This window comes from Suricata suricatta, chromosome 5 (genome assembly GCF_006229205.1).
Source record: "Suricata suricatta isolate VVHF042 chromosome 5, meerkat_22Aug2017_6uvM2_HiC, whole genome shotgun sequence".
In the NCBI taxonomy this organism is placed as follows: Eukaryota; Metazoa; Chordata; class Mammalia; order Carnivora; family Herpestidae; genus Suricata; species Suricata suricatta.
In genome coordinates, this window is record NC_043704.1 from 119,326,538 (window position 1) to 119,349,048 (window position 22,511).

General features: G+C 39.1%; 2 protein-coding genes and 1 long non-coding RNA gene across 5 annotated transcripts in view; all 3 read right to left on the minus strand.

The window, feature by feature from the left end:
- On the minus strand, positions 1 to 734 carry LOC115292188. The gene is made up of 2 exons (XR_003908843.1): positions 693 to 734; positions 1 to 385 (listed from the first exon to the last, which is right to left on the minus strand). It is a non-coding gene; the product is annotated as an uncharacterized LOC115292188 (long non-coding RNA).
- Positions 735 to 4,058: 3,324 nt separating this feature from the next.
- RNF7 (ring finger protein 7) lies at positions 4,059 to 10,720 on the minus strand. 2 transcript variants are annotated; one of them, XM_029940146.1, is made up of 3 exons: positions 10,187 to 10,459; positions 6,535 to 6,582; positions 4,059 to 4,993 (listed from the first exon to the last, which is right to left on the minus strand). In XM_029940146.1, exons 1-3 carry the CDS (start codon positions 10,359 to 10,361, stop codon positions 4,875 to 4,877), a joined length of 342 nt encoding a protein of 113 aa, XP_029796006.1. In that variant the 5' UTR covers positions 10,362 to 10,459; the 3' UTR covers positions 4,059 to 4,874. The 2 variants fall into 2 exon arrangements, with proteins under 2 accessions (XP_029796006.1, XP_029796007.1); XM_029940147.1 differs by having other exon boundaries at positions 4,937 to 4,993; positions 10,194 to 10,720.
- A 2,664-nt stretch (positions 10,721 to 13,384) lies between these two features.
- The window catches only part of LOC115292183, a 45,161-nt gene continuing 36,034 nt past the window's right edge, over positions 13,385 to 22,511 (minus strand). The window contains exons 9-10 of one of the 2 annotated variants that reach the window (XM_029940136.1): positions 15,849 to 15,961; positions 15,163 to 15,404 (exon numbers count right to left, since the gene is read on the minus strand). In XM_029940136.1, coding sequence (XP_029795996.1) covers positions 15,393 to 15,404; positions 15,849 to 15,961 — 125 coding nt within the window. In that variant the 3' untranslated portion in view covers positions 15,163 to 15,392. Of the gene's footprint in view, positions 14,198 to 15,162; positions 15,405 to 15,848; positions 15,962 to 22,511 lie in introns of those variants that run through there. The other variant, XM_029940138.1, reaches the window with a different exon arrangement.

Consider the following 22,511-nt stretch of genomic DNA (forward strand, 5'->3'; position numbering starts at 1 on the left):
TTAACTTTTCCTTACAAAGTGTTTATTGAGAACAGTTAAGAGTGCTTTACCCCATAACTAAAAATACATAATTTTTTAAAAGCCACTTCTATTAGAGGAGCTTCCAAAATAGACTAAACAGTAGTGCTTAAGTGTTCTCAGTCTTACATGTGTGCTAATTCATGCAGTCTTCAATTCTCAAAACAATCTAGTAAGGTAGGTATTACCGTTATTTACATTTTATAGGAGAAAACTAAGGTAAGTAACTTTCTCAAAGTCACGCGAAAGGAGGCGGCGGGATTCAAATTTAGGTATCCTGGCTCGAGTCAGCTCTCAGTCACTAAGTGGAGTGTCAAAATGCAGAGAAGATACTTTTCCTGTCAGACGTTATTTTGTTGAACAAAACCTAACCATGGCAGAAACAGAAATGACATGAAATGGCAGAAGAGGAACTCCTATACAAATATTTGTCATGTGTTTTGTTATATCATTCAAATGTTCAATATAAAATAGCTTAAAATTTAAAATATATTTATACTTTAATTCTAATCTTCCTTATATTCAAACCAGCAGTATTTTCCCTTTAAATATGTGATTTTTTAACTGGGCTTACTAAATTAACCATGGAAACTTTCTAACTTTCTTTTCAGAGCATTACCATGAAAAGTTAACTCTTGGCAATAACTTTCAAAAGCAAAAAAAAATAGGCACACCTGAATGGCTCAGTCTATTTAAGCATCTGACTCTTGATTTCAGCTCAGGTCATGATCCCAGGGTCGTGGGACTGAGCTGTGTGTGTCAGGCTCCATGCTGAGCATGAAGGAATCTCTCTCTCCTTCTGCCTCCTACCCTGTTTGCACGTTCTCTCTTTCTCTCTAAAATTAAAAAAAGAAAAAAGTGTTAAAAATTCTGCAAAAAACAAATTAAAAAACACATTTATTATGTCTACTAAACTTCCAAAGAAACATTTAAACTTTTTTTTTCTGATCCTAAAAACTTCTACATTAGCTTCAGTTAAATAAAACAATTTTGAGCTTATTCTTTAGGCCTAGAAGACTGCCAAGTATTCAATGACCATGTCACGAATTCAAACCATGCAACTAACATGTAAATTAAGAGACGGCCCATTGTTTCATTCAGAACTTTACTAAGTGTGATCCACCTTTGGGGGGGGCGGGTAGTTCTTACTATCAATGGAAATGCTCCCATGTTACTAAACCACAACAGTCTACACGTTACTGCTGTGTCTACCTGCAGTGATCACAGGTGCACAAGCACACACACACACACACACACACACATCCAGACATGTATCAGCCTTCTTCTTTATGTCTTCTGGTGTAATTATGCTCCAGTATTTACATACTGAAATGCAAATGAATTAGAATATACTTTCCTTTTACATGTATTTTATATAATTCAGTTATTTTATATTTATTTATTACAAATTATTATACACATTTTAGTTATGTGTGGAGACATTTATGAATTTCACTTCAGGATAGTAATGGGGATGTATTTTATAAAAAGGAATGGGTTTGACAGGGTAAGATTTACTGATTTAGCCATTAACTGCGATATAAGAATGCACCTTGCATAGATGTAAAATTAAGTAGGTGAAGATGACCAACATGTTTCTAATACACCAGCAAAATAAAATTCAATGTTGCTTAATCAAAGGGAAAGAAAAGTCTGTTGATGCCTAACTTTTGCCTCAGAACCCATAATTATATGTCACAGTGTGTCTTTCTGATGGAACAACATGTACTAAACTTTCAGATGGCTATGCAGATGAGCTGCTATCACCCAGGATGGGTAGGATCAGTGCTGCTTTGTCCCAGTCCCTCCTCCTCTTCCACCCTCAGAGGGTGACCGTGGAGGAGAAACAGAGCTTTGTTCAGCAGTGGGCCTGTGGTTTTGCTATGCAGAAAATCTCCTTATGACCTCCATCCTTCACGTTGCATTTATGTTCTATCATACTAAAATAACTAGACATTCTTACTGTTTTTCTCTTCAGTGCAAAGTCAAATATTGGTTCCTATTTTATGGATATATATTTTTTAAAATGTCAAAGAAAAGCTGCTCAAATTGCTCACTGTACAATGATAAACATTCGAGTGGTCAAACATATTTGTGTATTGTAATTCACTTTTTAAAAATCTCTTGTTATTTAATATGCAGGTACTACATAATCAGGATCATGAAAGCAAAAGAAAATTCATTTCTAATGGATACATCAATGTTTCAATAGACTTTACAAAATCAACCATATAAGCAGTTATTAAATGACTCAGAAAAGTATCTTCAATAACAGAACTTGAAAAAGGACACAAACACACACACCAAACTAAAAAGCCTAAATATAATTCGAAAGAAAAATTAAAATAAATTAAGCGTTGTCATTAATTTACAAAACAGAAGAAACGATCTGGATACACTACAAAGATGGGAACCTATACTGTTTCCAGCTGCTTCTCTAAGCTGAAACATGGTGCCCCTATTGATTCTTTCTCAGTTGAAAATCCCTGAAAAAATAAGCATATGTAGAATGTGTTGTGATACATGGTCTGGGGCAGAAGTAGTGAAATAACTACATCTACGTAGGGTGACTTTTCCCCTTCTCTTATTCCTCTTGGTCTGCACTTACACGCTGCCCCTCAACCCTGCAGTTTCCGCAGGTGTTTACTGAAGACACACGTTCAACATATGTAAACTTACATAAACCTCTTCAAAGTCTTTGCCGGTACTGTACTTCTAGCTCTCAGTCACAGTTTTCTGTAAAATATGATCATGTTAATCACATGGTTCAGTTTCCTAAAAATACAAATCATTTTTTAAATTAACATGATGTGTTATGGATCAATTTAAAGTTTGTGCAGATTTACACAAGGCAAGCAAAAATCTATTTTGAAGGTCTGAAGTGTAAAGATCATAGCTTGAAAAGCAATCAGCTGGAACTTCATTCTAACATTCAATTTTTTGTATATTGACATGTTGGGAAAGAAATTCTGGTATGCACATACTAAGAATTATCGGAGACTTCAAATAAGTTGAAATGTGTGAGATGCTGAAAGAGTGATTAAGATTTTGGGATTTAATCCATAATGTGTTTGGAGGACGCTGCTTTAAGTTTTCCTTATATTTCTCTCCCCACCCCCCAATCCTTTTCCTTTGCACAGATTTCATTAGGTAAAGAAATGTTCTATCCAGAGTAGTTCCAAGAACCTTTCACTGCCATGAAATTCCATGGAAATGTAGTTTTACTCTTTCCACAAGGACTTTTAATCACCATTTACTGATATAGAAAAGTGGTTAAGCAAATGTTGAAAAGATAAATCTCCTATGCTGAAGAATTCCAAATAACAGAATACTCTGACTTCAGGAAGCAGAAGCAGAACTACTGCTCCCGAAGTGTTACCTGCACTTAGTGACTTTCTCCCAAAGAAGGCAGTATGGAAAAAGGGAAAGAAGAATAATTAGAGGAAAGAGTGCTGACACACAATCCAGCCAACTAATCTAGGTCAACATGAACTCCAAAAAAATCATGTTGATAGTACCACACTTAATATTACAGGATAAAGGTGGTTTAGTTATCCCCATATTATAATTAATTTTTTCAGTAAACTGTGGGAAAAAAGCATATAAAATTTCCAGAGAAATGAGATTAACATGAAATATGAAAGCCAATATGAATACCTATAAATTCTAGTTTTTAAATTATATTTTAACATGATGTATCTGCATTACTTAGATATAAAAAGACTTAGACTGACAGACTGAAGAAGTAAATGATAAAGATTTTAGCTTTCAAAATTCATAGCTGTGACCTTTATTATGGAATAATTCAAAATAAACTTGTGGTCTATAAACTGTTACAAGATAACCTCCATTAAATGTGAATGAGTTTGATAAAATGTAAGTATTCTCTCACACTTCTATGTTTCCAGGTAATAAACCTTAAATGTTATTATTACCCAATAAGAGTATATGAATATTTTTTCAAATTATTTGCTTGACATATTAGTTTATTAACATGAAGTTAAAAGTTGTACATAAAATTGTAATAATGACAATTCAAATGAGGTAAACAGAATAAACCATTTATTAAAACACTGTGTAATAAAATAAACTTTTTGACCCAATGCTATAGTGGTAAACCTTTTCCCTTCATTAACATTCCACCTAAAACAGTTAAATTACAACATAATCTGACCATAACAAATACTTCTGTTCTTTACCATTCAATGCTTGGACAGTGAGGTGAATGGAGATTTAGGTTTTCTTGATGAGCCAAAGATAGGGAATAATAGCCTAAAAGACCATCGAATTCCATATGTCTGAAGGATAAGTTTTATTTACCCTGTTCACTGGTCCACACTTACAATTTTCATTATATCATACAAAGATTTAATGAATCATCCCCTCCCAGCCAAAAATAAATATTAGGAACAAATGAAGAATAAGAGTTGGGGGTTTTAAACTGCACTTTATTTCTGTAACATTATCTTTTTGTTAACTGATCAACTATAAACATGCAACATGTTCTTTTCTGAATGGAACTGCTTTCACAACCTCTTGGACACCAATAAGTAAATTATAAAGTCATTCAATATGTAGCTCTCTCCTCCTTTAAAGCACTTCTAAGCAGTGTGTGTGATACATACCACAGAGGTAGGAAAGACCATCTTTAATAAATTATCTTCTTAACTGCAGAGAATTTCTGAAAATAAAACTAACAAAATGCTAACTCATGCCTTTGCTGAGTACCAAAGGACGATAGAGCCATCCCCTCCTCCTTGAAGAATTAGTTCCCTGGAGTGTTCCGGCCTTTGTAGGGCACTTGATAACAAGATCCTCCAGGGCTCCGAACAAATGCACTGAGAAAGACTCCACTCTCATTTGCCGATTCTTTGGACCACCCAGTCCTGCTGGCAGAGAGGACAGCGATTGTTCTGTTTCACCCACAGGGACATGCAGCAGTTGTGGAAGGAATGATTACATTCTCCCCAGACCACTGAAAGGGGGGGAAAAAAAAGAATATTTGACATTACATATTTTAATTTGAATTATCAAACTCAAAATTACAGGTTATTTTATATTATGAAGAATAATCATGATTCATAATCTTGAATAAAGATGGCTAATTAGCCAATATTTTTTCTATCTATAAAGAAATAACAACTTACCTGTGGAAACCACGCTTAAGAAGTAAGATGAGGCGCTGTGACTGGGGGACTTTCCATCATTGTTTAGAATCTGTGAGTGATGTGGTGGCCCCCAGTCCCTACACAGCTCCACTTGCTGTCTTCCTGAAGTTAGGAGATTAAAGGACTCGAGCCTTCCTTAGATCCCAGACCTTCTCAGTCACACAGTGACCTTGAAGACCTTTTGATCTTTATTTTATTGAAAAATATCCTCCTGATTTTTATTTACCAAGATAATGATGAGCTTTCAGTTCACAGTAGTTTGTTATAAATAGATGACATACTTCTAAACATTATCAGCTATACATCTACTCAGTTATTTTCTAGAAGTGTTGATGTCATCCATAAGCAGTGCAATTCCTCATGTGATAAACACATGAACTTTTCAAAGTGCTGGCTGGAAAGAGAGGACTTTCCGTGATCAAAGAAAGGTGGCATAAACTCACAATTCCCAAGTTAAATATGTCTAACACCAAGGGCAATCACCCAGAATCTGAAATGCAATCTCTCATGTGGGCTTTATTTGTCCCTTGCTTGACCTATATGATAACAGAACAATGAAAGACAATGGAAAAAAGTAAAAAAGAGAAAAAAAACCAACGTCTTATGAAAATTGGCTATAGGGTGTAGGAAGCAAGAGATCAGTCTAAGTGTTTTAGGAGGAAGAAACAGGATTTGATAAATACTGAGTAAATCATTATTAAAAAGCTGTATGTAAACCATGCAAATATAAAATACACAGTTAACTTTTCATTTTCAGAAAACCTTTTATATATAGCAATCTTCCAGAAGTGAGGACTTAAGGAAATAGGACATGAAAACCTTTGAATAGCTTAAAATATTTATCCTAAGCAAACTTTTGTAGTCCTAGACTATTAGCAAAATTCAACAGATTTCCATATATAAACTATATTGCAAAAGAGAGCACTTAGAATTTTTTTCTAGGTCAGTTGAAAAGTTAAATACTGTTTAACAACAGTACTGAAAACTGCAATGCTTAATTAGAATAAAACCCTACCGGATGTAACTATAACACAGTTAAAATTTAAATGATGTTTTGGTAATTCCTTATAATTTTCTCAACAGAAAAGAATTATTTCTTTTTTATCAAATATTTACTATCCCATGTCTTAAATATATAAATTTTTCTTAATTACAGTCAATAAAAGAACTTGCAGATTAATTCCATTAAGGCCTTTTGAAAACTAATACATTTTATATTAATAATAGATCACTGCTTTACAGTTTATTTTTGTGTATTGATAAAGTCAATCTTAATCGCAAATTCAAACATCCCCACTGAGAGAAAAACCTTCAGTTGAAAAAGCAAGAGAATGAAATTACAACATACCAACACAATCCTCTTGTTTGTTTTCAGCTTGACATCTAAGACAGGCATCTAAAAGTAAACAAATAGCAATTCTCATTCTGATGCTCAGAACATAATTTCTAAAACCCAGACATTTCAAAGTCAAATAAAAGCCCAAAGGATTAGAGATGGAGATAAAAGACTCATACTATTAATTTCTCATCTGAGCATAACTGTTTAAAGATGAATAAAGTACAAGGGACTCTACTCATTTACTTATAACCAGGAGCTATTTCACAAGGGTTAGTGACCCTCTATTTTCACAAACTCTGATGAAAAGATGTCCCCGAGGTGGATTCAACCACTAGAGAAAAATATGCCATACTTCATTACGCCAGAAGTTCTTAAAAGCTCACAGGGCATACTCACATAGATCAACCTTGGGGATAGTTTATTTTCAAGACACCTTTTAAAGTAAGCCTTGCATATAAATTGGTATTTGCCTGTACACACATAAACTCTAGAAGAATAACCAAGTAACTGACAATAAAGTTTACCTAAGAGGAGATGGAATGGGAAGGAGTTCTCATTGTATAGTTTCTTAAAATTTTGAATTACATGACTGTATGATCTATATAAAAATTAAATTAAAATTAATTTTTAAAGAAACTTTTATAAATACTAGGTTCTTTCTCTCTCTCTCTTTTTTAAGAAAATGCTCCCTTTACAAATATGTTGGAGTCTAAAGAATTTATCCAACAATGGCACTGTATTTTAATAATTTATTTGGGAGTACATTTTAGGAATGGGAACCTAAAGAGTATATTAGTTTTCAAATTTAATCCATACTACTATTTGCTTGATGAAGGAGGTAATACGGAATATTTTAGGGATGAATGAAATGGATTCACTGTCGAGCTGGAAGAGGAGCCCAAGATGGGTAAAAGGAAGTTCAAACCACCAACCACAAATAAATAGTTTTTAACATAAATTAGAGAAAAAGAATTCTGTAAAAATTGACGCATGGTGGAGCTGAAGCCTGGTCCTTTTCTTAGCACTGGATTATGCTCAGGCACTTGTTTGCTCCTCTCTGCATGCTCTTACCCTAAAAAAACACACCACCCTGGCCACCTCGGTGTGGATTAAAAACAACCACTGCCTCCTGAGGCTCTCTTCAATCCTACAATTACTGAGCATCTACTCTGTATATGGAGTTAGGCACTGGGGACACAAAAAATGACCAAGTCTGGGTCCCAGCCTGGTCTCACCAGGAAATAGGGAGGTAGGCAGGCAAACTAAATATCATAAGGATCATGATATAAGGGTGAAGACATGGCTCTGGTTCTATATAATCACAGAATTATAGTCTGTGTCCCCAACTACCTCTTTCACAAATTAGGAAAACAAGACTCCGGAAGGTATGTCTCTGTCCAAGTTAACAGAAATAGCCATGAAGGGTTACTCTGGCACTTGAAAACTCAGCAGTACTAGCAAACCTAGTTTCCTCTTCTTCAACACTTGCTCGCTGTGCCATCTGCTCCTTTCAGAATGAAGGGAGAAGAGTGGAAACCAGAGAGGGTTAACTGCATCAGAATGGGCTGACAGGCAGATCTTGGATCACGAAGTCATAATAAATCATTTAGGTGTACAAGAGGAATTTGAAATATTAATGAAAAATTAAGGAATTAAGTGGGCTCTTTTGCATAATGTAGAAATCTCTGGATTATGACTTTGACTGACATTTGACTTAGACTCATTATCAAAAACCAACCGAAACCTATAAAAGTTCCTAAAATTTTAGATAAAAGAAAAAAATTCTTTTCATGATATTCCTAAAATCTAAAAACATTTCTAAAGAGTACAATAACAGTAACTCCTTTTAGAATGATGCTAACTAGGGTTAGGCTTGGGAAGTCTGAAAAACAAACTTCCTGCTGCTGTCACCTGACCACTAAATGGATTTTAACACCTCATAAAGAAAATACAAAGGTCTGGTCCAGAACACTTCACTGAACTCAAAGTACAGCTGTTGCAAATCTGCAAAATTAATCCACAGTAGCAGAAGACTTGCTATAATTAGAAAGCTAATATGAATGTGAAACATTTATAGCCCATAGTTTGACTTACTCCAAATATCCCAGTAAAGTTTATGGGTTGCAAAATTTCAACCATTACTCTGAATTCTGCATTTATACCTATAGATTTAAAACTTTTCTTTGGGGAGAAATATAAAACACACTTTCAGGAACATTCTTCATTTTAAACTAAAAGGGTATTTAGGGGATAAAATTTTTAGCAAAGCTTGTCTTGGAAAAGAAAAGGTTAAGTTGCCTGCATAAGTTAACAATGCCACCCAAACTGGAAATTATGATTTTAGTTCTTAAGTAAGGGGTGGGATAAGGCGGCTGTACTGCAGGCCAATAAACTAGGTACTTTTCAGACCTAAATGCAAAATAAGTGGATCGTATCTGAAACCAAGTTATTTCAAAACTAAAAGTAAAAAATATCTGAATCCCTTTGTTGTAAATCCTCTTTGAAGTAAGTACTCATGAATAAAAAACAAAAAGAGTACTAAAAGTGTAAATTGAGAAATCTCTTGATTCTGGTAGGTTTAAATTTCATCCCTTGAGAAACAATTATTTTCTCCGATTCTCTCATTTTTCAGAGCAAGACACAAAGTTTTCAAACTGTAGAACCTGGTTTTTTTCATCTACTCCCAAGAAACAACATTAAGATTCTCTTTCAGTAGTTTTAAACACTCTATTTAAAAATATAACTGGCATTTAGAATAGCATTTCTTTTTCAAGGTGGTCTGAGATCTTAAAGCAGAAAGCATATAAAATATAAAAGGATGAAGCTGTTCTGAAAGGTTTTATTCGAAAGTGCAGTCGTTTTATTCGAAATGTCATAGAAAGAAGTTAAGACTTATTTATACAACAGGGCTCTCTCCACAAAGGCCTGATTCAGAGTAAGACAGGATCATCCTCAGGAAAAGGCATCCTATGATAGGGAGGAGCCAGAAAAAGTTTTATGTTTCTGAATAAAGGGCTTACATTCTTCAATCCCCAGGAACCTTAAATATTCTTGAACCACACTGCATCCCCGTCAAGTCAAGCGAGTGCCGTCTGACCCACCCTGGAATGCCCAGATTCAAAAGCCCGAAGAACAGCAGTAGCTATTTCAGAAACGCAATGCCTAGGAACATTTTCTTCCTTTCGCGTCTCAAGAGCGAACTGAGAGTGTCGTTTTCGTAGAGGATGACTCCAGAGCATCACTTTGGTGCGTGACCACAACCATTAAAGTGCCCTACTTATTCAGGGCCTTTAACCTGACCCCTCTGCGGTTTGCTGTTAGAGATGCACTGGCCACACAAACCCAGGTGGTTTCTTCCCAGCTGCCATTAAATCATCCAGTTTTATTTCCTTGGCCACACCCATCCTACCTGAAATTACCTAGTTTAATCCCTCAGCTCAAAGACCTTTCTGTCCCTAGAATACCAGTTCAGGGCGCTGGACGCCTGCCGAGCCCCAGGCGGCAGCAGCAGCCCTCGGGCCAGCAGAAGCGCCGGTGATTCCCGGCACCCCCGCCCGCACTCCTCGGGACAGGGGTCTGTCCCAGCCTTCGCCCGTCCTCCACCCCAAGAATCTGCCCGCGGAGGCCGTAGCTCGGCCCGGGCCTCGCGTGCAGCACTTACCCATCACCTGGACCCTGCAGATGGCGCACGTATCGCACTCCACGTCCCAGCTCCACATGGCTACCGCGTTCCACTTCTTGAGAGAGAACATTTTGTCGCCTCCTGACTTGGAGCCTGCGCTCCCGGAGTGAGAGGACAGGGCGCAGGGTTCTTCGCCGTCTTCCACGTCTGCCATGGCGGCGACGCGGAGCCGGCAGCGGAGACGTTAAATCGGGGTAGGCGGGAGGCTATGGCGGCTCGGTGGGGCCGCCCGGCGCGCCCACAGCGCCGCCTGCAGGCCGCGGGTCACCGCGGCGCCTCCGACAGGGACCGCCCGGATTGGCTGGCGCGGCCCAGTGACGTCACCTTACGCTAGCGCCCTGGCGCACTTCTCCAGGCACCTCGGCTCGCTGGGGCAGCCCAGAGGGCTTAGGGCCTCCAGGGAGTTTCCGGTGTGAAACTCGGGCGCTGTGCAGTCGAGTGTGGCTCCCCCGTGCTCCGGGGCACACCGCGCAGGCACCCTGCTGTGTGACTTCATGAAACTTACCACTCTTAACAAATTCTGTTAGTATAACCGTTTGTCTCATTTCCCCCAACCCCCTGACGAAATCCACCCCCAACACGTAAACTCCTTCAGAGCTGGAACCAGGTCTTTATCACCGCCTTGTTCTCGGTATCTAGGAAACTTCTGGCCTCAGAAGGTCTTCTGAGAAACCTGGTTCAATGGTTCTCAAACTTTTTGGGCTCTGGACCCCGTTATACTCAAAAATTATTAGGACCTTAAAGAGGCTTTATGTAAGATGCATATATTTGCTTTTTGATAACTTTTAATTGAGGGGAAGACTTAAATGTATTCATTTAAAAGTAATAGTAATAAACTCATTACAAGTTATTACTAAAGCAATGGTGTCATAGACCCTAGCTTCTGGAAAACTCGACTGTACACTCATAAAGAATCAAAAGAGGGAAATAGCTCTTAATACTGTTATGCAAATAGTTTTGACCTATTGGTCCCCTAGAAGGATGCCAAGAACCCTGGTAGCCATGCTCTGAAAACGTCTGACCTAGTTTGATTTCCTTCTTTTAATAAGGTCCAGAAAAGTGAGTAGCTTAAGGAGTACACTGCTGTTATGTGAAGGTGACAGTTATGAAACCTGGGTTCTTCTACTTTTAGCCTGGGGTCATGTTCTTCTGTTTTCTCAAGCAAAGCAGACAACATCTTCATTTAAAAGATAAGAACGCTGAGGTAGTGAATGCCTACAGAGATGCCTGATTGCCACCACCATCTAGTGGTGGACACCTGTCACATCAGGTTTCTGATTCAGAGCCTCCTCTTGATGGGCCTCTCAACATCTCCTGGTCACCTGATACCCGCCCTCGTGCCTGGATGGGAGCTAACCAAACTCAAGGAGTTTGGAAGAGGACACAAGGATGCATAAATATATAAAAATGGAAATATGGACACAGGGTCACATTTGGCTAGATGCTCTGCGTGCTGCTTGCTGAGTGGAATGTGAAGTGCTGTGAAGGACAGAGATCCTGCTGAGGACTGATGTCATGAGGAAAAGCCTCATGAAAGAGGTCAAGTTTGAACTGAGGGGAGATGGGAGACCCTCCAGACCAGGAAATGAGTGAAGAAAGCACCACTCTCCAAGTGTCAGAGCAGAGCAGTAGAAGTGGTGGCAGATGTTAATCTGACCACACTAACTTTATGAGCCAGATAAAAATGCTTGTAAGCACACCAGATGAACCATACAAAACACATGTTCTGTTCATATTAAACAACCACACAACAGACTAGAGATGGCTATAAATGCCAGACACCTAACAAAGGAGGAAGGCCGGAACTAGACAAGGATAAAGTGTACTCAGCTGTTGGGAACTGGGCACTTTGAAAGAGAAGAGAGATATTCAGTTGAAAGGATGAAAGCTCAAGGATGCTCTTTTCTCCCTCCACACTTTAAGATCTCTGAAACTGGACTGAACTTCCCCTACCTCTCTGGCTGGACTGTTCTCCGCACTGAGGGAAAACGTACTCATCTTTGGATGACAAGCAGGGGAGGGGCAAAGAGAGAGGGAGACACAGAATCCGAAGCAGACTCCAGGCTCTGAGCTAGCTGTCAGCACAGAGCCCAACACAGGGCTCAAACCCACGAACTGTGAGATGATGACCTGAGCCAAAGCCGGATGCTCAACCGACTGAGCCACTCAGGCGCCCCTTAATTGTACTCTTTTAACACTGGTCACACAGCAACCAAAAAGAGCTTTTACTGATGTTTATCGAACAATTTCAAGTGTTTGTTTTTTTAAGTTTATTTATTTATTTTTAGAGAGAGAGAGAATAACCAAGCAGGTACCACACTATCAGCACAGAGCCCCTGTGGGTGCAGAACCTGCTTGGGATTCTCTCTCTCCCTCTCTCTGCCTTTTCCCTGCTCACATGCGTGTAGGCTCATGCACTCTCTCTCAAATAAACATTAAATAACAAAATGAAATTTAAATGATAAAAACGTTAAAATAGTAAAATGAGTCTACAATGAAAAAAAGCAAGTACTGTTAATAGACTCTCCAGAAATTCCTATACATGTACAAACAGATACATAATACAACCCATTTAAAAATTTTAATTGTTATAAAATACACACAATGAAGTTTATCACTGTTTTGTGTAGAGTTCAGTAGTATTAAGTACTTTCACATTGTTATGCAACCACTCTCCCGAACTTTTTCATCTTCCAAAATAGAAACTATACTCATCAAACAACTTTCTATCTGCCCTTCTCCCCCCAGGAACCAGCATTTTACTTTGCTTCTGAGTTTGATTACCCTAGGTCCCTCAAATAAGTGGAATCATACAGTATTTGTCTTTTTGTGACTGGTTTATTTCACTTAGCACAGCATCTTCAAGTTTCATCCATCTTGTAGCATATGTCAGAATTTCCTTCCTTTTTATTTACTTATTTTCAAAAGTTTATATATTTTTGAGAGAGAGAGACAGAGTATGAGTAGGGATGGAGCAGAGAAAGGGATTCCGAAGCAGGCTCCAGTCTCTGGGCTGTCAGCACAGAGCCTGATGCAGGCCTCAAACTCATGGATGGTGAGATCATGACCTGAGCCGAAGTCAGACACTTAACCTAATGAGCCACCCAGGCACCCCAATTTAACTCTTTTTAATGCTGAGTAATATTTCAGTGTATGGACAGACCACATTTTGCTTATCCATTCATCCATCAATAGACATTTGAGTTGCCTGCACATTTTGACTATTGTGAATAATGCCACTATGAACATGAGTGTACAAATCTCTCTTCATAATGCTGCTCCCAATTCTTCTGGGCATACACCCAAAAGTGGGAATGTTGGTTCATATTACATAAATTCATTTCTCATGAGTTTTTTTACACGTATTATTCTCTAGCCTGCTCTTTTGTTTAGTATGAGAGGACACTTTCTGTATAAGCACTTCCATATCCACAGTATGCTTGATGGCTATACAGTACCCCCCCCACACACATTCCTGTGATTTATTTCTCTGAGATTCCTTTGAGAGACAGTTAGCTGTTTCCAATGTATAATAAATAGTGCTGCAGTGAGCACCATTATAAATATTTCCTAACTCATCTGTAAGAGTATACCTATAAAATAAATTTCTAGAAGTAGAATGCCTAGGCCACAAGTTATGTATTTTTCATTTTTATAGTTATTGTCAAAAGATTTCTAAAGCGGCAAAAAGCTTTTACATGCCAACCTAGTAGATGTCTGTGGCAAATTTCAAAAAAGTCTTTTTTTTAAGCAGGAATAATTTCTCAGGAGGCCTCACACAATGGATGTTCTGAAGATATGTTATTTCAACACTTACACTCTATTATTGTTTAGTTTTAACATATGAGAATCTTGTCTTCCTAGCTAGATGCTAAGGTATTTAAGGGTGAATATAATTTACTCTACCCATCCTCACCTCCATAGATAGTTTGGTTCCACAGACTTGCCGGAACTTGTTACATTTGTACACAGTATGAATGACACTTTTGCCTTTTAAAAAAATAACTTTAATTAATTAATTAAGTTTTTTAAAGTAGGCTTCACACACAGCACAGTGCCCAACACAGAGTCTGAACTCACAACTTTGAGATCAAGGCCTGAGCTGAGATCAAGAGTCAGATGCCTAATTGATTGGGCCACCCAGGCGCCCCTATTTAATTTAATTTTAAGCAGGCTCCACACCCAGCGTGGGGCTTGAACTAATGATCCTGAGATCAAGAGTCTCATGCTCTACTGATTGAGCTGGCCAGGCACCCTGACAGTCTTGCTTGTTGCCGATTCTTTTTTTTTTTTTTTCCACTTCAGAAATGAAGAGGTCTTAAGTCTTTTATTTTCTTTCTTTTCCTTTTTTCTTGTGTAGCTGTTCCAAATGAAAATAACTGGAAACATCAATTCTAACATCAACAACAATAGTAGCCACTAATATTGATATTTGAGCGTGCACTATGAAACGAGTACTGTCCAAAACTGCTTGACATGTGTCCTCTCATTCAGTGCTCACCAAAGAAGACAGGTGCTATTCTTATCTGCATCTTGCATCAGGGAAAACTGAGGCTCAGTGAGGCTAGCTGACTTGGGCAATGTCACACACCTGGAAATCAGTCTTCCAGAGAATTCCAGTCCGTTTCATTCCCCAGTCCATGTTTATTATCCCTGTACCATACTGTCATAGCATGAGACTTTCAACTAATCCAATTTATCACCCATACATTGGTCACCCATACCTTTTCCCTTTCCCAGGGAGCAGATATCTTCATGGGCAGAGGATAAAGTGATTAGAAGTCTCCTCATTTGGGAAAGATCCCCATTTTGGGAGACGTTGTCTTTCAGAAAGTGGTTATTATTCCAAATATTCCTATTGTTCCCAACTATAGATATACTTATGAAAGTAGATTCTTTCTTTCTTGACCATCATGACTTCCATTAACTTATAAATTTCACATGCACATAAGAAGCCCCAGAGAAGAATCCTATCTATTTTTACTAAGGCCAACTTGTGAAACCCACATTTTAGAAATGACAAGCATAAAAGGATTAACACTACTTTGAACTTTCATAAAATAGGCATCAAATTTTAGAATTAGAAAGAGGCATGGTTCCAGTGAAAACTATTATTACTGAACACGCAATATCTTTTTAGGCTATGGAAATAGATAGCACCCATAAAGAGATATGGCATCCACATTCAGTTTTTAGCCTGTGAAATAATGAACAAAAATCACAAATTAAAAAAAGAAAAGGAAGTTCAACGTTGTACAATAAAGAGTAAACATATGTAAATCATTACCCTCTAATAGATCCCACATGCTTCATAGTCTGAGTAAATTCACCATTCAAATCCACAAGAAGCTAACAGGAACCAGGATTTGGGTGGGAAGTGGGAAAGAGGAAGACAGGAGACAAGGTTTGCACTAACATGTGAAGGAACTGTGTTGTTCCCTTACTACCTGTCCTTTGTACATGCATCATCCATCACAATGGACTGATGATTTAGGATACTGTTACTTACAACCAAAATTTTCATGTTTTATCAAGTGCAAAATCTACTGAGGATGGCATCTACCCCGGTTTAGTGCCCAGGGTTCCATACAGCACTCCCCTGGGGGCTGCAGTTCACAGACACAGACATCCAAGAGCATACCTTTTTCTTCTTTTTATGGGTAATACTAGATTTCTTGCTATTTTTCCAAATAGATCTGAAGGTTTCTGAAGAGATTTGAGGAGTGACTGTAATTTTTAAGGCTGGGAATTTACCTGATAGGAGGGAAGAACATCATAGTAAATGGGTTGGATATTTCACCACTTCATGTGATGGATTAGGTCTGGGGCCTCTGAGAGGGGCATTTTCCCACATTCTTATTAACTGGGCAACATTCCTTTCACTTAATGCCTTTTCTCTATATCTAAATCTATATTTATATCTATATCTATATGGTTGTTTATTTATTTTGAGAGGAGAAGGGGCTGGGAGAGACGGGGAGAGAGAATCCCAAGCAGGCACCATGCCCTGTGGGGTGCCCGACATGGGGCTTTATCTCACAAGGTCATGATCTGAGCCAAAATCAAGGGTTCAACTGACTGAGCCACTCAGGCATCCCTCCCTCTGGATGTGAGCAATCCATAACAATTTATTGCTGTAATAACTTCTTACCCTAGTCCTTTCTTTTCCATTCCTACTGTCATATGTTTACCTGGATAATTAGAGTAGCCTTCTAACTGGTCTTCCTAGCATCAGGCTTTCCCAACCCAAAATCATTCTGGGCTCTACTTCCAGATTAATCAACTGAAGGTGAAATTCTGATTTTGTCTTTCATCGCCTCCAATACTTTATTGGCTCATCTTTTTTTTTTTTTTTTTTGAGAGGGAGAGAGAAAGCATGAGCAGGGGAGGGGCAGAGAGAGAATCCTAAGTAAGATATGGGGCTCGAACTGTGAGATCATGACCTAAGCAAAATCAAGAGTCGCCACTTAACCAACTAAGCTACCTAAGCTTCCCTGGCTCTTCACTTTAGTGGATCTCTCTTGGTTTTTCTTGTCCAGCTTGCATTTTAGCTTCTTTCTGGAACCGAATCTTGAGTTTACTTTGGGGTTCCACTCCCCTGTGCTCCTGGGGTGGACAGGCACATAGACCAAATCTGGTCAACTAGTGGATTTATTCTCCCTGGCACAGTGATTGGTTAACAGCTATGCATGTGACTCATGATGGTCCAATGAAATCAGGAGAAAGGTTCTTTCTTAAAGTGCACAGTGTAAACTTCTAGAGAGTGCTGCGCAACTTGCTACTGTGTGACAGGAACCTGCCTGAGAATAAGGTTGACACAGGTGCAAAACTTCCAGGAGATGAACATAGGTAGTGTTACTTGAACCCCTGAATCCACCTGAACCTGTAGCAAGACCCACTCCTGGAATTTTAGTTATATGGGTCAACATTTTTGTGTGTGTGTACTTTAATCAGTTTGGGTTGGTTTTGATCACTTGAGACCAAGATTTCTCACTGATTTTCCATAAAGACCTGCAATATTGTGATTTATAAGAAATACAAATTTGGCCATTCATATTTCTCATATATATTTGGTCTTTGTCTGTGGTTCCTGGCTCCCAAACCTTTGGAATTTCCTGAGGAATAAGAGCAATGGGAGCATCTTTTCTTACAATATTCAGTCTCTTAGGTGTATGTAGGGGATGGGTGAAATAGGTGAGGAGGATTTAAAAGTACACTTATCATGATGAGCACTGATTAATGTAGAGAATTGTTCAATCATTAAATAGTACACCTGAGACTAATTTAACACTGTATGTTAACCTCACTGGAATTATTTAAAAAAGAAAACTTGAAAAATATAATGTTTGGTCCCTTGTTCTCAGTTCCGGAAAACACCTTATAGCCATACGGGTGAAATGGGTGCCTTATAATTCATAACAAACCCCTTTCCTCCACACCAGAACTTACGTTAATGAAGTGACTTTTGCATAGCACCTAAGGATGGGGTTGGTTGCCAAGGAAACCAACCATTAATAGAGGTTAGAACTTTCAGTACTACTCCCTGATTTCCAGGGAGCGGAAAGGGGCTGGAGGTTGAATCAATCACCAGTGGCCAAGGATTTAATCAATCATGCCTATGTATGAAATCTGCATAAAAACCCAAAGGACAGGATTCAAAGAGCTTCCAGGCTGGGAAACCAGAATGCTTCCGGGTGCCACCATGCTGGGCCCCAAACTCCATGAGGACAGAGCTCCTTTGTTCAAGATCTCACATTCTAAATATCATTTCATCTGGCTATTGATTTGTATCCTTTAATATCCTTTGTAATAAACCAGTAATCTAGTGAATAAACTAGTTTCCCGAGTCCTATTAGCTGTTCTAGCAAATGACTCAAACTCAAGGAGGTCATGAGAACCTCAGATTCACAGCCAGTCAGTCAGAAGCACAGTAACAACTGGACTTATGATTGATGTCTGAAGTGGAGGGGTGGGGAAGGAGACTGTCTAGTGGGACGGAGCCCTTATCCTGTAGAATCTAATGCTATCTCCAGAGAGGTAGGCTCAGAATTGAGTTGAATTGTAGGACACCCAACTCCTATTTGGCAGTTGTTTGGTGGTCAGGGGAGAGACCTACTCCCACACATCAAAACTGGGGTCAGAATAATAAGACTCAAATACCTAGCATGCCATTCTGAGAGCCTATGTCAACCATTCTTCTGATATTTCCCAAGGCATTTGCCCTTCTCCCCCTTCCTGTTTCTTATCCAGTGTCCAGGTCCTGCTTTCAGGCCCACAGGCGCCTCAAGCTATAGTTCTGGAGGCCAGGATACACCAGGAAGAGGCTAGCAGCAGACAGGTAAGTAAGAAATATGGCTGAGAGGAAAATTATGAATCTTAAAAATAGTACTGAATGTCATCTCCAGAGGGTCAGTTGAGGTTGAAACATGAACATGATTGTTAGGGTGTGAGAACAAATCAGGCTGGACACCAGGGTAGTGGAGGGCAAGGTGGATGAATATGGATAAGGGACCAGGAGGTATAAGACAACAGTTTATAACTTCAAGGCTTGGAAAGGGCCAAAAACCATGTCGCTGGGGGCCTGGGTGGTACATATGTGCGTGGAAGAGAAGCAAAGTGAGTGTCCTATCTGGATATTTTTCTCTGGTGAAAAGTGCTGATTGGTGCTTGGTGTCCTGGGGTCATTCCATCCTACAGGTCATCACAACAAATCAGGTGTGGTCGCAGGGGCAAGTTGCTCTGGAACCGCCGGTGGGGCTGGGCCATAACGAAATTTAAGGCAGGAAATCTCCCAGGAATGTGCCTACATTGGGAGGTTGAGCAGTAACTCTTCATGTTTACTGGGTTTGACTCTGGCCCAGTGTCTTCCATGTTTTCTTGCAGAGCAAGTTACACAGATGTAAGTCTGGTAGGTGACCTGAGGGGTCACTTGTTGGGCACATCTGTACCTGCTCAGTCTTCCTCCACTTGGTTAAGCCACTATATAGCTTAATCAAGCCAAATATCATCTCTCACTGATGCAGAATTTAACAGCAAATAGGTGTAAATCATAGTCAGGGAGAAAGACAAAACTCAGAGTTATTTAAAAAAAAAAAAAAGGACAAGCACAAATATAGAGGACACGCGCTTCAAGAGGGAAACAAGGTCCAAAGTCTTGCTCACTGTGGGTGAGCAGTGTGGGATGCATGGCTCAGCTGTGAGGAGTTCCGGGGGCTGGAAGCCACTTGAAATGGGGCCAGGAGTATGGCAGGGGGGCCAGCCTCAGAGGATTCACGTGGCAGCCAAACCCACAGAAGACTGTCATGTTCGCTGAACACTACACTTTTGGTCATCCTTTCCACTTCTTTTCTTTACAAAACCCTAGCCATTTGGCAATGCTCAATAGCATGTGAGGCCTTCAATTCTTTAGTGGAAGCTGAGGTGATTTAAGATAGTATTGGATATTGACATGGAATTATACAACAATGAATCACATGGTAGAAAGCTATGCACTTGGGACTCCTGGGTGGCTCAGCTGGGTAAGTGTCCAGCCTCAGTTCAGGTCATGATTTTGTGGTTCGTGTGTTTGTGCTGACAGCTAAGAGCCTGGAGCTTGCTTCATATTCTGTGTTTCCTTCTCTATCTTTGCCCCTCCCCCAGTATCTCTCTCTCTCTCAAAAATAAACATTGAAAAAAAACTTTAGTGCTCACTTAGGCAGCACATACACTGAAAAAAAATTTTTTAAAGCTATGCACTTTTCAATTCTCTACAAATACAATCGAAGTAATGCATGCATAGAGCTAAAAAATCAAATAGGGCTAAAAAGTTCACAGTGAAAACCAACAGACCCTTTCCCCTCCGCTCAACACCCCCAGGCCTCTCCAGAGAAAACCACTTTTAACTCATTCAGTTGTTTTTCTTTTTTGTTTTGTATTATTATTATTATTTGCTCTCAAGTTTTTACTTAAATGCTAGTTAGTTAACATACAGGGTAAAATTGATTTCAAGAGCAGAATCTGGTGATTTATTATTTACATATAACACCCAGTGCTCATCACAACAAGTGCCCTCCTTAATACCCATTCATTCAGCTGTTTTTCATGAGATTTACTGCCTTGCTTCAAAGAAAATGCTTTTTATATTATTTGATATTTTCATTAAACATTTTACATATTGACTACTATCCCATCCTTTCACCAAACATCTCAATAGTCATATTTCACAATTTTTAGTTAAATCAACACTTGTTGTACTGATTAGTATGGTCATATATATTCTGTTCACAGTATTTTTCTTTCTCATAAAACTTTTTTTTAAAAGACTTTATTTTTAGGTAATCTTTACACCAAACATGGGGCTTGAACGTACAACCTGAGATCAGCAGTCACATGATCTACCGACTGAACCAGCCAGGTGCCCCAATTATATAACTCTCTTCTGAGTTAGTAGTCTTAATTTTTTCATTTACACAGTTTTCTGTGTACCAATTCTAACTATTTTCCCATTTCTTTTATTTTTCATACACCCATCAGTATTTCTTGCAAAATACTTAAGTATTCAGTTTTTACCACAGTATTCCTCCTTTCCAAAGTCTTTTATTTTTCTTTCCAATTGGACCATTCTGACCTTCAACCATCATCTGGGACTCTGTTTTCTTTCTTTTTTTATTTATTTTGAGAGAGCTCAGGGAAGGGGCAGAGAGGAGGGGAGGGCAGGAGAGAGAGAGAGAGAGAGACAGAGAAACAGAGAGACAGAGAGGGAAAGAGAATCTCAAGCAGGCTCTGCACCATCAGCGTAGAGCCCAATGGGGGCTCAATCTCACAAACTGAACCTGTGAGATCATGGCCTGAGCCGAAATCAAGGATCACCTAACCAACTGAGCCAGCAAGGTGCCCCTGGGACTCCCTTTTCTACTTTTCTGTATTGGTTCTCCTGATTTCTGGATTCTGGATTATTCATATTTGTGGTTTATTCTAATTTTGCTCAAGTGTGTTCTCTGGGAGCTTCCTAGGAAATAGAGGAGGCACAGAGTTTGAGTTCTTGTGTGCTGAAAACATCTTTATCGTCTTACTTGGTTAGAAGTTAGGGATGTATAAGGTTCTCCCAGAGTTGTCATGGTGGTGCCTCATTGTTTCTAGCTTCCAGTTAGAAGTCTGATATCATGCTGAGTCTCAGTCCTTTGTATGAAATATACAGTATTTATCTGTAGTTGTTACACTTTCCCCTTTATTCCTAGTGTTCTAAATGCCATGGTGATATAGATTTTATTCACTGTGCTGGGCACTCAATGGGCTCTTTCAATATGCAGATTTATATGTGTAGGGTCTGGGAAATTTCTTGATTTGAAAATTATTTGATAATGCCCTCTTCCCACTTTTCTCTGTTCACTTTTTCTGAACTATGAGTTAAATATTGGTGTTCACAGACTGATCCTCTCATATATTTTCACTAATTTTTCATATTCCTATTTTTTGTTCTACTTTTTTTAATTTGGATCATTTATTTTTTTCTTTTATGGTTTATCAAGTTGGTTTCCATATAACACCCAGTGCTCATCTCCACAAGTGCCCTCCCCCATGCCCATCACCCCCCTTCCCCTCTCCCCCACCCCCACCCCCATCAGCTCTCAGTTTGTTCTCAGTATTCAAGAGTCTCTTATGGTTTGCCTCCCTCCCTTTCCTCAACTATTTTCCCCCTTCCTCTCCCCCATGGTCCTCTGTTGTTTCTCCTGTTCCACTTATAAGTGAAAACATATGGTATCTGTCCTTCTCTGCCTGACATATTTCACTTAGCATGACAACTTTGAGGTCCATCCAGGTTGCTACAAATGGCCAAATTTCATTCTTTCTCATTGCCATGTAGTATTCCATTGTGTGTGTGTGTGTGTGTGTGTGTGTGTGTGTGTGTGTGTGTGTATATATATATATATATATATATATATATATACACACCACATCTTCTTGATCCATTCGTCAGTTGATGGACATTTAGGCTCTTTACATGATTTGGCTATTGTGAAAGTGCTGCTATGAACATTCGGGTACATGTGCCCCTATGCATCAGCACTCCTGTATCCCGTGGGTAAATTCCTAGCAGTGCTATTGCTGGGTCATAAAGGAGTTCTATTGGTAGTTTTTTGAGGAACCTCCATACTGTTTTCCAGAGCAGCTGCACCACTTTACATTCCCACCAACAGTGCAGGAGGGTGCCCATTTCTCCACACCCTCGCCAGCATCTATAGTCTCCTGATTTGTTCATGTTATCCACTCTGACCAGCGTCACGTGGTATCTCAGTGTGGTTTTGACTTTGTTATACTTAAAAAA

Coding starts and splice junctions, on each gene's coding strand:
- RNF7 (XM_029940146.1), bottom strand. CDS start 10,361: ATGGCAGACGTGGAAGACGGCGAAGAACCCTGCGCCCTGTCCTCTCAC. Junction 6,583..10,186: donor CTGCAGGGTCCAGGTGATGG/GTAAGTGCTGCA, acceptor GTTTACTTTTAG/ATGCCTGTCTTAGATGTCAA. Junction 4,994..6,534: donor CAAACAAGAGGATTGTGTTG/GTATGTTGTAAT, acceptor CCCCCCTTTCAG/TGGTCTGGGGAGAATGTAAT.